The 12,774-nt window shown below is 35.9% G+C and overlaps 1 protein-coding gene across 2 annotated transcripts in view; it reads left to right on the forward strand.

Moving 5' to 3' along the window:
* FSIP1 (fibrous sheath interacting protein 1) overlaps positions 1-7,852 on the forward strand; it is an 83,361-nt gene extending 75,509 nt beyond the window's left edge. For both annotated transcript variants that reach the window (XM_032984572.2, XM_032984573.2), the window contains exons 12-13: positions 3,716-4,262; positions 7,623-7,852. In XM_032984572.2, the coding sequence (XP_032840463.2) occupies positions 3,716-4,262; positions 7,623-7,672 (597 nt within the window). In that variant the 3' untranslated portion in view covers positions 7,673-7,852. The remainder of the gene's footprint in view (positions 1-3,715; positions 4,263-7,622) is intronic.
* The last annotated feature ends 4,922 nt before the right edge of the window (positions 7,853-12,774 follow it).

Below are 12,774 nucleotides of genomic sequence, written 5' to 3' on the forward strand. Positions count from 1 at the left end.
TCACCGAGGAATTCAGCAAGGAACAAGAAATCTTCAGTCAGAGGAGGACCACAAGTGTGTGAAAAACTAGCCACACATAAACAGTAAAGGTCATTAGCAGGCTCCTAAACTCCTGGCTAGGAATTAGTTTTTTGGATCATTAACAGTAAAAAGCCTAGGAAATGAATAGGACTCAGTGTCCTATTAAAAATTAGCCAGAAGAATTAAAAGGTTTTCCAATTTCTAATGGGAACCAGACCTAATAGCTCATTTTCCCTTGTCTCTTGTCTAGTGGCCTGTTTCTGCATTTTGAATTACATTAATTTTATGCCCTTGTATTTTTAAAGAAATATCTCAAAGTATTTTTTTCTGTATAGGAGTTGTAAATTATTTACAGTGAGGGCAGTGAAAGCTTGGGAGAAGTAGAATCTACTGTCTCCCTAAGACTGAGTTACTGATTCCAAGTCCTGTGACTCTAAACTAGTACAGTTAGCTGTGACAGGATTTACTCTGGTGTGTGCAAATGTATGCTTTGCAAACTTGTAATACAGTTGCTGTATTATGTAATCCCATGAGTTAAAATGCTCATCTGGCTGCAAATACACAGCCTTTTTCGGTGTGAGATGTTTCTCCTTAGGGTATTACATGTTTCCCTAAACTCAGTTTTCTGATTTCAACAGCAGCCTTTCTGCTTTCATTTCAGTCTAAATTTATTGCTGCTGAGTGGATGACCGATGGCTATTTAAGAGCTATCTTCTTCTCTACTATGTATTTTTCCTTAACCCTAAAATGACTTCGGCACAAGAAAATTGTGAACAGTGAACCTTTAGTGTTTTAAAATGTAATTTTTGGAGAGGTGTGTTAAATACTTTCTCTTTCCTTATTTTTGCATCCTTGCAAGCATGTCTTACAAAACAATCCAAAGGCAGGAAGAGATAAAGAGAGTACAAAACTAAGTAATGTTTTGCACTGTCTGCTTTGACTGCAGGCCTGCCACTCTGGAGGAAAACAAGCCTATGAGTTACCAAACTTTTTCACATACTCATTTCCCTTCTCATTCACCTTAGGCTCTAAATCTCCTCACCTAGCCCTCTGGTAATAATCAAGGTAATCCATGAACTAATTGTCAAAAGAAGCCATATGATTTTCCTGAAAGGGAAAAAAAAAAAAAAAAATTTGGACTGCAGATAAATGGAGTGGGAATGGGGGGAATAAAAGGACAAAAGAAAGGCAGTCATTCATTTGCTCCAGATGCAGAATTCCTTTCTGCAGGGAGTGAATTGCCCTGTCATTAACATAAAATTAGCTCCAAATGATCTTGGCGAAGAGCTTTGAAATATGTTAGTATAGAACCACACACTCAAAAACATGTGGGAATGCATGTGGGTTTCCAGATGTGAGAATCTTCTGTGATACAAATATAGTTATGTTTACGTAGCATAATATTCTGCTCTGTGGATATACTTTAGATGCAGCTGTGCTTCCAGTAGTGGTATAAATATGTTACTGTGGTGCTCTGCCTGAGTGAATGCATCTTATAGTGATTTTTTTTATAGTGAGTCTATTCTAATAATGAGTACTTGTAAATAGATATTGTCCTGCAAGTTAAAATACTCCTTCAAGAAATGTGAGGAATTCAGTGTGGGCTAGTAGATTAGCTTGACAGTGAAAATTTGAAAAATTCCATGTTTCATTTTTGATTTGTCATGTGTTCTGCTACTAGTTGTTTTCCCCTGTCTGACTTACTTTTCATCTTTCTGCACTAGGATTAAAATTTCAAAGCCTGAGAAAAGTCTGCAGTGATATTTTTGTCTAAATAAATTCTTAAGGTTTTGGTTTGATTTCAGTAATATTACCAATAGTACATTGATCGATACCATGACTAACTGAATCTCAGTATAATTACCTCATTTTATGTTCATCTAAATAAAGCTCTCTACACATAATGATAGTCTGTTTATGATCCTTTTTTGTTTGTTTGTTTAAAAGCTCTTAGCATCTCGGTTTCTTTAATGCAGTTGTTTCCTTTTGTATGTGTAGGAAGTGAACTCCAAGTGTCTTTGGGAAGGAAATTGTTCCGTGCTCGAAAAGACTAGTGGGCTGAGTAAATCTGTAAAACTGAGTTTAAGTATATCAGCTAGTGCCTGTACTGTAAAGTAATCAGTCTGTAGTAGTGGTTATTAGCTCTTATTAATGTTTGAATATGTGAATAGAGAATGATGTCCGAAAGTAACCTAAAATGTCTGTTTTATACACTTTCTGGTGTCACCTTGTAATTTTTAATGGCCACAACAAGTTTTACAAAGAAATACGGTTTCTTTTTTGACTGAAAGCTGTCCCCATTCACGAAGATGAATAATCAATTTTCAGGCATAATCCATACATCCTGTGCTACTCAGGCTGCAATCTCTTCACATCATATGCATTGAACAGGGTCATATCACTCTTATAGCTAGATAAGGGAAAAAAAGTCAGCTAGACATCTGATATTGATCTTTCCTCTGAAATGACAGTAGCTCCATCCTCTAACACAGTGTAAAGTAAATTCTGTGTGATACTCATTACATAACGAATAAAATTGTCGTTTAACATAAACCACTGCAGCCTTAGGGAGTTCGTCAGATCCTTACCTGGTTCTTTATCTCTTGGATGTTGGGTAAAACCAAGGTTTTGCTTGTAGGAAGCATCTTTTTCCATTTAATGTTGCATAGTATCTATAACATTTGTTATATATAATGTTCTATATCTTATATTTCATGTCCAGGTGTATTATGCATATCTAAAATGTCTTGTACTTTTCACTATAATCTTTAAATTGTCAGGGAGTATCATGCTTCTCTATTGTCAAGGAGTGCTGAGGATTGGAAAGACTAGAAGTAACTCCACATTGCAAACCTCTCTAAGCAAAATATCCTTTGCTATTCTTCACCATTACCAGCTAATACCAGTCATTATCTTTAATATCAAATTTTAAGAAATGTCCAGTAAAGGACACCTACATAAGAATGGTGGGAGTGTGCCACTGTCGGAATAAGTTGACTGAAAAGATACATCTGGGAGTTACCCAAGCAGCGACAGCTTGCAGAAAGCAGTAAAACTGTCACACTGAAGATGGGGCTTTCTTCTGTCATATGCCATAGGACATACTTAATGTGGTAGGTCTTGAAGATGAGTAGCTGATGTACTTTTTGTCACATGGTTGAGAGAGGCTATGTTGCATTTCCCTAGTGAGCGCTTGGGAATACTTCAGCCAATATGTGATAATCTTTGTGGGCTGGTGCTGTCCCAAATCATTTTTGACCCCAGTTGCATCACCCCAGCAGCTGAAAGTCTTTCAGCAATGTGCTGTTTTGCTTCCAGTAACTAAAATCTTAAAGCGTGTGTGTGTCTGTATGTACACACAACAAACCAAGATATATGAAAAAGTATGTGCTTTGCTAATTAAAAAGCAGGGATATCTAGTGGAAGACTAAGCAAAATCAAAGGCCTCTCAGTGCCTTGTGGACATCAGACTTCTTTCCTAACTTTCAGCATCTAATCTATCTAGAACCTAGGGAAGGGGTTACATAAATGATGTAATTATGTAAATGCATATTTAAATTCAGTTTGAATTGAGAAAGCTTTGATATCAATTTAAGAGTTCTGCCAGTGCTTTTGTATCTCTCAAACTGTTTTATGGCATTGCTTTTCATTAATTATATTTTGACTGAAGAAATTCTTGTCTTTTTTTTTTCAGACTGAAGAACAAATGGGCCTCTCTGAAGAGCAGCTTAAGACCCTTCTGGAAGAATGTATGCAGCCTCAGAGAACAATAAGCAACGTTACCATGCCAAAGTCTCAGGAATCTCTTTCTTTTGGAGTAAGTCCCCCTTGTCACACAAGTCAAGACTCCACTCTTCACTCCACATCTAGTCTTTCCAAAATGTTAGTTGAAGACCATATTGTAGGGATGTTAACGGCTCACGAAAAGGCTGGCCTTGAAGACAAAAGCTTATGTGTTAATGCAGAGAGTGAAATCCCTGGTTACTATATTAGCAAAGCACTGGCTGATAGTCACTTATCAAAGAATTCTCTGGCTCAGACAGAGGAACCTGATGACCTAGAAGGTTTACAGAAGATGGGAGATAAGAGCATTACTGAAGGTTACTTTATGTCAAGAGCACTCAACACAAAAAGGTTGAAGAAACCTTCTTTCTTGGATGAACCATTATATTGCATCAGCATGAACAATGAGCCATCCACAGAGGCTGACATTCTTAGCATACCACTGCAAACCAAAGGAGGTGAGACTCTTAACAACCCTTTAGAATAAGCTTTTGATTATGATGAAAAAAACTAAGCAGGTTCTCACCAAAGGTATGCACCAATACAGACTGATTATTGGTGGGGCAAGGATGTACTTTTATAAAATATAAAACTGTGCCAGAAATTATGCACACAAAACAACAGAATGCTTATTAAAATTCTTGGCCTGACATAATTGGTATAAGACTAGGGCTCCTATGAAATGTATTATTGATGTTGATTAATTCTGTCAACTGGAAAACAGTGTTGACAACACATATGGATTATGTTTTTGGTAGTAGAAAGTCATGTTCACTGTTTTGTAGAGAGCAAATATTCTCCCAGTAGTTGGTATAACAATTCACACAAAACCCCCAGTGTTTCTTGAATGTTTTTAATAAGGTAAACTTGGTAGTATAGAAAGAAACATGACCTAACTATATGAAAAATAATAAATTGCTTTCAGGGAGTTCAAATTTACACATAAGAAGATACCAAAATGAATGAATACTGCATAATTTCTATAAATCACTTTTGGTTCAGTAAAAGAAGATAATTTAATGAGCAAAAAATTAAATTCACTCTATCTGGTATTATAAAAATATTCTGGAAATATCTATTTTTTAATGTCCTTTATTTAAATGCAATTATATAGTAAGACTGTGATTTAAATCCACATTTAGATTTTTAGCCTAAAACCACTTCTCTTTCTGGAAAGCAAGCTTTTCAAGTAAGCCAGATTTTAGCCAGGTACATCTACATCTCATGTGTTTCATAAACATTGTGACAATATGAAGTTATATGTGTTTAAATTGCTATAGTTTAATTGGTTTAGAAATCAATAAAATTTGCTAGGTTTGTCAGGATAGTTCTTTCTTGTACTGGTAATCTATTCTGAATTTGGAGAAACATTTTTTCAAATTCATTTAGAAGAATTTATTTAGAAGAATAAATGGTAATTTAGAAGAACATCATAATACTGCTTTACTATGTTATAATTTCTTAATTATGATCACAATTGCTTCTTTGATTCTTCATACTTAACCTTTCTACAGTGAAGGGAATGTTAATATTTTTTCAAAGTGTTTCCGCCTATCAGAACGCAAGAAGGCTTGTTATTGATGGTTTTACACGACCAGACAAACTTGGTATCCAGACTCACCTGCAATATTTGCCCAGTATGAGATTTAGGCCATAGTTGCAATAGGAAGAAAATAGAAATACAATAGCTGCAGAAAAGGTTGGGGTTTGGGTTTGGGGTTTTTTTTGGTAGGTTAGTTTTCATCTAGCTTCACGTGCCAGCTTTGCTTTTCGTGTAGATGAAAGCATCAGAAGGGTGGAGCAAGGGAAGAAGGAAGTAGTCTGCCCAGGAGGAGAGTGGGGGGGTGGTGGTGATGGGGAACACCACAGAGAACCACCTCTGCCAGGGACAACCAGATCTCATGCTGGAGTACCATGACTACACTCTACACCACCAGTCTTCTTTAGCAATGCACAGTGGCAAAAGCCCAAGTTTAACTTGATGCCTTCACATGAATTAAATTTCTCCTTTAGTCTCATTAGATGTAGTACAGGCAGCGTCAAGTGTTACTCTGTCCCAGCTACCATCTCTCTTTATTAATGTATTTTAAGATGGGATGTGTTAAGTCAAGCAAAACGCCATGCACTGTAGCCACTAGGTAGTGAGGTGAGCAGGTAACTGTTTATACCTGTTGTGGTAGATGTAGTCACTGTGAGGTAATTTTATTGCACAAGAGAGGAAAGAGATTTCATCTATTAAGTAGATTTCCATGTGGGACATCTCATGATAAAAGTCTTTAAAGTGAATGTGTTAACATTTGTCATATAATAATTTAAATATCTTTGAGTCATAATCATGCGTTGTATCAGAGCAATGCAATGAGGTGTTTTGATTATCTATTTTTAGTAGTGGCTGAGTAATGTTCAACCATATAGACCTCAAGTCTGTATGGTTAACAAACATCTTGGTTTTGTGGTCATTTTGCTTACAAAATATATTTTTGGGGAGAGGAGTGTGGGGGGGTGTGGGTGAAGGGAAACCAACCCTGTTCTGAATTTTCAGTCTCTAAATCTTTCTGGTTTTACTAAAAACCTAAAAACAAAACCAAGGATATAATTACAGATATTGTAACCTCATCAGGCTTTGAATCTTTGTGTCAGTGTCCGATTTTTAAAAATGGTGCGAGCAGGTAATCTTTAGGCACAATAAAAGTAAGTGCAAAATAAAACCCACTTCAGAAGTTTGTAATAATTTTTACATTAGTGCTAAATATTTTACAGTTATCCATAAGCTTGAGTTTAAATTAGTTATATTCAGATTTCTTGTATTCTGTTAATATTACTCTAATGCTAAAACGTACATCCAAAATCAGCATTTAAATAGACAGCAGGCCATTCTTACTATTTTTGTCAATGTACTGCTTACGAGAATGTGCACAGCAGAAAAGTGAAAACCCTGATACCTTTTTATAGATTTAATTTGTTTCACTCAAAGGTTGCTCATTTCAGTCTTAAGCAGTTATTCCTGGCTGTAAGCAAAAGGTGGTGACGTTTATCAAATTTGTAATGTTGCCTAGTGTATTCTGTAGATAAGCTTCAGACGTGATGAGATGTGCTAACTGTATTGAGGCATGGAGATCGCTGGGGAGTCCAGTTTAAGGCAAATACATCTGCAGATGAAGGTGTAAGAAATGTCAGGTGTTATTTTTATTTTTAAGAGACATTTACGTAGTTGAGCTTTGTTACGGTCTTAATTCTAAAGGACATTTAAGCTTGTATGCATAATCTTCTGTAAATAGTTTGATTTTCTGGCCTGCTGTGTGTGGTTTAAACTCTGTGTGATGCTGCATAAGCAAACAGAACTGTGTTTGTGTGAAATTGGTTTAGCAGAGTTTTGGTTTTGCAGACATGGTGGTACTGTAGTCTGTGATGCAGATTTACTGTAATGCATTAAGTTATATACATTTTAAGGAAAGCATGATTATTAACATAATTCATATACATATATCTGAAGGAAACTCTCATGCCTTCAGAGATACATAATTCCTGTTTCTTGAAGAAGCAGTAAATTACATCAGGGTCACATGCTTGTAAATATAGGTGATGTTTACTGAGATAAACAGAAACTAGACTTATCCACATACAGATATGAAAAGTCTGTTATTTCTCACTTGTGTGAACCAATTGGTAATTATTTCCAGCTCTTTTTTTTTTTTGGGGGGGGCGCTATATTACGTTTTAAGTAGAAGTTGTATCATAAACTGTTGTTGCTTTTTCCTCTTGCAAATAATATTGTGCTTGAAGCAGTTCAGCATAAGTTTATTTTCTTTTTTTTACAGATGATACGAAGGTTGAAAGTCGAGGGGAGAGTGATTATATGCTTCTTTAGACTCCTCTTTTTCTGAAAGTGTGTTTAAACCTCCATTAGTGATATTATACTGATACAGTATAATTTCAGACAACCTGAAGGGAATGAATTATCATCATTGAAAACTATTCTGTGAGCTGATTTATTCTTAAGAGATAAGTATTATTGTCATTATCATATATTGTTGCAGTTTGATTTCAAAATAAACTTTGCATTTAATTAAATCTCCTGGGAGTGTTTTATTTAATAAATAAATGTATATACACTTCTATGTAGCTGTGTGTGTGATAGACATGCATGTCTTTGCCCATGAAAAATATAAATAAAACTTGCAAAATTCAGTTTCTGCTGATGAGACTTTATTAAAGCAGATATGAAATGTATATAATAATTTTATTTTTCTTCTTTACACATAATCTACCTTTTTCATGAATTTGGATAAAATCTGGCCTCTGTTACCCCAGTGCAGATTGCAGGAGCTTGCAGCCTGCCTGGCTGCTGCACCCTGGCTCCAGGAAGGACCCAAATACATCCTCAGGTTTCCACCCTGCGGCTGGCTGCTGGATGGCTGGTTTGATGAAAGATGAAGACTTGCACAAGTCCACTGCTGGATCAGAACATCAGTGCCTGTCTGCTCAGATTCTTGACCCTGCGAAGACCGTAACCATATAGCAAACAGTCATATCCTCTAATTCAGCAGTGTAACTAAGTGAGGAAAGATCACAGTCCCTTGTGAAGGCTTGGTGTGGATAAAAGTGAAGGAGTTCAGCAGTTTGGCCTAGCAGTTACTGGATTGTGAAACTTTATAGTAATGGCTAACGGGGGAGACGGTAATATTCCTGTTTTGTGTTTCAGATGATAATAAAAATGCATTACAGGTTTTTTCTTGTCTACTCTTTAACTGCTATCTCTCCTGAATTTTCTACTTATTTACTGAGCGGATGGTTAGTTTTTCATTTCATGTGCTGTAGTGTCAGAATAAGAAGGCATTCTTAAAAAAAATCATGGTTTGCTTTTAAGAGTGTTTTTTTTCTTTGAGGGGAGAGAGATATTCTAGCAAAGAAAACTCAATAGGTTTTCCCATTGATAAACTCTCATTTGACACAAACTAAGAGGACGCATTCTATCTCAGATACTGTACTAGCCATTTAACATTCAACAAGAAAAGATGTATGGCTCGAATATTATTTATACAATAGCTATATTATGGCATAGGGTTTACTTGAGCTAATCTGAATGTTTAAATTAATGCACATATTGGCCCAGGTTTTAATCTAATTTACAGAGCTGCCAGTCAGTGGATGTACAGTCCTGAGGAAGTGGTATTTGTGTGGATATAACAGAGATCAGAATCTAACTTCCTTTCTTTTCTAATTAAAAATGTAAATGGGACATTATATTTGTGACAAGCAAGTTCTATTTATTGTTTTCTGATACTTTTACTTGTTCTGCAACAGTGATAACAAATCCATGGATACCGGGTGTTCTGCGTAGTCCCATTGCTCTGCACAGGATTGCTGTAGGCATGTTTCATGGAGCTTTGCAAATCTCAACTAGATGTATTTATTATCTTAAAAATTTTAAGCCTGTGTCATAATCTACCATACATATAATCAAAGCAATACCGACAAGTTTTTTTCAAGAGTATTTTCTGTGCCTGTATGATATTCATGCAGGACTGTCCACTGGCTGTAATCTTTCCACAGTCCAGTTAATTTCACATGGAATTTGTGTTTTATAGAGACCTTCTCAAAAACATTGTTAAAATGCTTAGGTAGTTTTTGAAGAAAACTTAAGTTTTGTTTCAAGTTTATATGTAAAATATCTATAATGTATATCAAGAGAAATACTAGTTAGTTCTTACTTTTCTGGTATATTTTGTTATCTTAATTCTCTCACTGTTCTGAAAAAGCTTTTCCTAGCACCCCTAAGGAGCCTGCTGCTGACTGAGCCTTGCAACATTCCTGAAGCCACGAATACAACTTTTTATTCATTTCTGTCATTTTAGGGATAAGCAGATAAATTTGAATGAATATTGACTTGAAGTGTATATTCCAACAGGAACGCTGTTACTTCTCTCCAGGTCTTGGGAAGGGCTGAGCACCCTGCACTGTTGTAGTCATTGCAAACCGCACAGACCCAGCGCTCACGAAATGCTACTCAGGAGTTGTGTATGGTTGGTAGACAAACTCAGAGACTGTCAAAAATTGGTGACCTAATATTTATTTTTGCTTGCTTTCTACTGCATTTTATTAAATAACAGGTTCTTTAGGAAGATTTTACTTCTTGCTTGATGTTACAGGTGAAATATCAATTCAAGCACTCCTTTATTTATTTTCAGTTTTAAGTAAAACTGTAGGAAATGAAATTATTTGGTAAAACATAGTTAATGATGTGAAGTACAGAATAACGGTGATATTAGGTAAAGTATAGTGACAAGGTAATTTGCTGAAACATCACCAATATTGGGGTAAAAGGAAAGTTTTGCCCAGGAGGACTCAGGGGTTTTTCTTTGTTCTTCCAGTGTCTCTCCGTTGTGACCTGCAATAACCCCTGTGTCACGGCTCGCCACTGGAATTCCAGCTGCTTTGGAATGCGGTGGCTTCTCCTCAGGGAGTGATGCAGCAGTGATGATTAAGATGTTACATGAATTTTCATTTGCAGCCTAACTCAGGACTTGGAAACAGGTTTTCCAAAATACGTACCTTCATTCAGCATATGTTGTATTTGGTGAAAGATACTGATAACTAGCTTCTTTACAGTCCTTCCTAGCTCTGTTCATCTCGAAACACAGCAGAGCACAGGACACTGATTTTTAAAGTCATCCTGACTTTTGGGCTTTGAGATGTTTTATGTTGAGGGATGTGTAATTTCATGTGTGCATGTAGGTTTGTGCTGTTTTGTGCCCCTTATTTCCTCCCACTATGATTTTGCAGCACAAGATAGATAATTTTGTTCCAAAAATTTCATATTGGTGAAAGCAACATACCCATAAAGAGATGATTTTGGTGTGCTTGCATCTGTGTGTGAGCAGTATATGATGAAACCATTCTGCCATTGTCACTGAGACTCCTCATTAATATACATACAGTGCTGGTGTTCGTGGTGGCCAGCGCTCAGCTCTTGATACTGTTTAGTGGGTATGTTTCAATGCTGCATGGTGTTTTTCTCTGAAAGAGGAAAATAAGGGTGATGCAATCATTTTCATGAATGATATGTGTATTTATAAAAGTAGATATTAATTATATATATTAATATATATCATGTACAATATATACTATAAATACATGTATTTGAGTAGGATGATTTAAAGAACTATAGTGTTGATTTCAGTGTACTGTAATGTAGCAGAAATTCAGTCCAGCTTTACAGTTACTGTGCAGATTCAGAGTGGTTGAGGGTCTTTTCCTTTTCAAAGAGAAGTGACAGACTAAATATCCTGATTTAAAAAAAAACAAAACCAAACCAGTTTGTTGACTATAGACAGTGATAAAAGAGTAAAGTTAGTCTTATATGTCCAGAATTCAAGTTTAAATTAAAGTAATTCTATTAAGGAGTGAAAAAATTTCCAGCTTCATCATAAAAAAAAAAAAAAAAAAAGAGGAAAACGCCTCACAAAAATTCTCAGCCAAATGCTTATTTTCAAGCCAGACGACGGCTGGTATCTACTTTGTGGATCTATAGTGCATGCTTTCCCTCTTACTTCCCCAGCAGAACTCCTGCAGAGTCACTGAACATGCTGAGCACAGAGTGAAAACAGACTGTGCAAAAATTATCTGCTGCATAGATCAGAGAGGAAAGGGCTGCTTAAACATGTCACCAGAGCAGCAAGGGCTAGTCTAGAAGTACGAAAAACTATGCCAGTAATTCATGTGCCAGAAAGGCCACGATTTTACCTCCAAATCAGGGAAGAATAGGTGAGAGGCTGTTGTTTTCAGCTCTGTTTCTCATTTTAATAATGGTAAGAATTGATATATTTTATGAAAACATTCTATTTTCTAGATAAAATTTCAGCAAATAATGTGAAAATGGACCTCTTCTCTTTCTTATGCTTTTTAGAAAGGTTTTCTAACCACAGCTTTAAATAAGATCTCTCTCTCTTGCTTTTTAGGTGCAAAATCTGCTACACTGTTTACCCTTCCAAGAATGCTTCCTCTCCCGGTTACTGAAAAAGAGCCTTACCTCTGGGATTCTCATAGTTTGAAGCGTAGACATGGAAGACAAGGTGGTTTGGCAGATGCTTGGGAAGTTGTTAAATTAGGAAGGTTTCTGGAATCTAGGAAAAATAACAACTGGGTTTTTTTCTTTTTTTTTTTAAGTTTTCAACAGATGTATTTATTGAGAAATAATTGCTCTTTTATTTGTAGCAAGATTTAAAGGTCAGGAAAACTTTCCTTCTGAAATAGAATAGAGGTGATTGAATACTACTAATGCTATAACCTACAGTTATCTAATTATATATTTCATTGGCTAGAATCCAGGTGCAGTATTTAAAATAAAAGGCTCCCTGTCATTTAAGTCTATGTGAAATAGTTCACTGCATGCAATTGAATCTGCAGTACTTTATCTATTATTCTTTAAAAAACCCCAGTGAACTGGAGTACTCACAAGTGTGTATTAATTTCTGGAGTGCTGAAGTGTATGAATAATTTTGATTTATAGGCAGGTATTCTGTATTTAAAACTTTCTATTTCCCACTTAAAAATTTGCTGTCTTCTTGTGGAAATACTGTTTTATGCCATTATTTTCCTATTGTTTGCTTTGTGTATTTGGTATGCATAGTTTTGGTGGGAAGGGTATTGCCGGAGGGATTCTACTCTAATTTTACAATAACACTAAAATGGTCTCTCCATATGCATTTTGTGAGTGGAGTCATCAAGGGAGACTGACACAGTGTCTAAGCAGCATGCTGTTTAGCTCTTGTATGTGTTGCCTAGGCTAGCAGTTCTTGAATTAGAAAGCAGTTGAAATATTAAAGACAAATGATGGCTGGGCTTCCTAGGATTTGTCTGAATTTGAAAACCCAAGTTTCTCTGTGATACTTGCCTAATTTTATGGATTTCCTATGTAAGATTTTATCTTTAAGACTTGTGCTTGCCAAACACTTTTCTCTGGTGAGTTCT

Source organism: Tyto alba, unplaced genomic scaffold (assembly GCF_018691265.1).
Source record: "Tyto alba isolate M040663 unplaced genomic scaffold, T.alba_DEE_v4.0 Super-Scaffold_18, whole genome shotgun sequence".
NCBI lineage: Eukaryota > Metazoa > Chordata > Aves > Strigiformes > Tytonidae > Tyto > Tyto alba.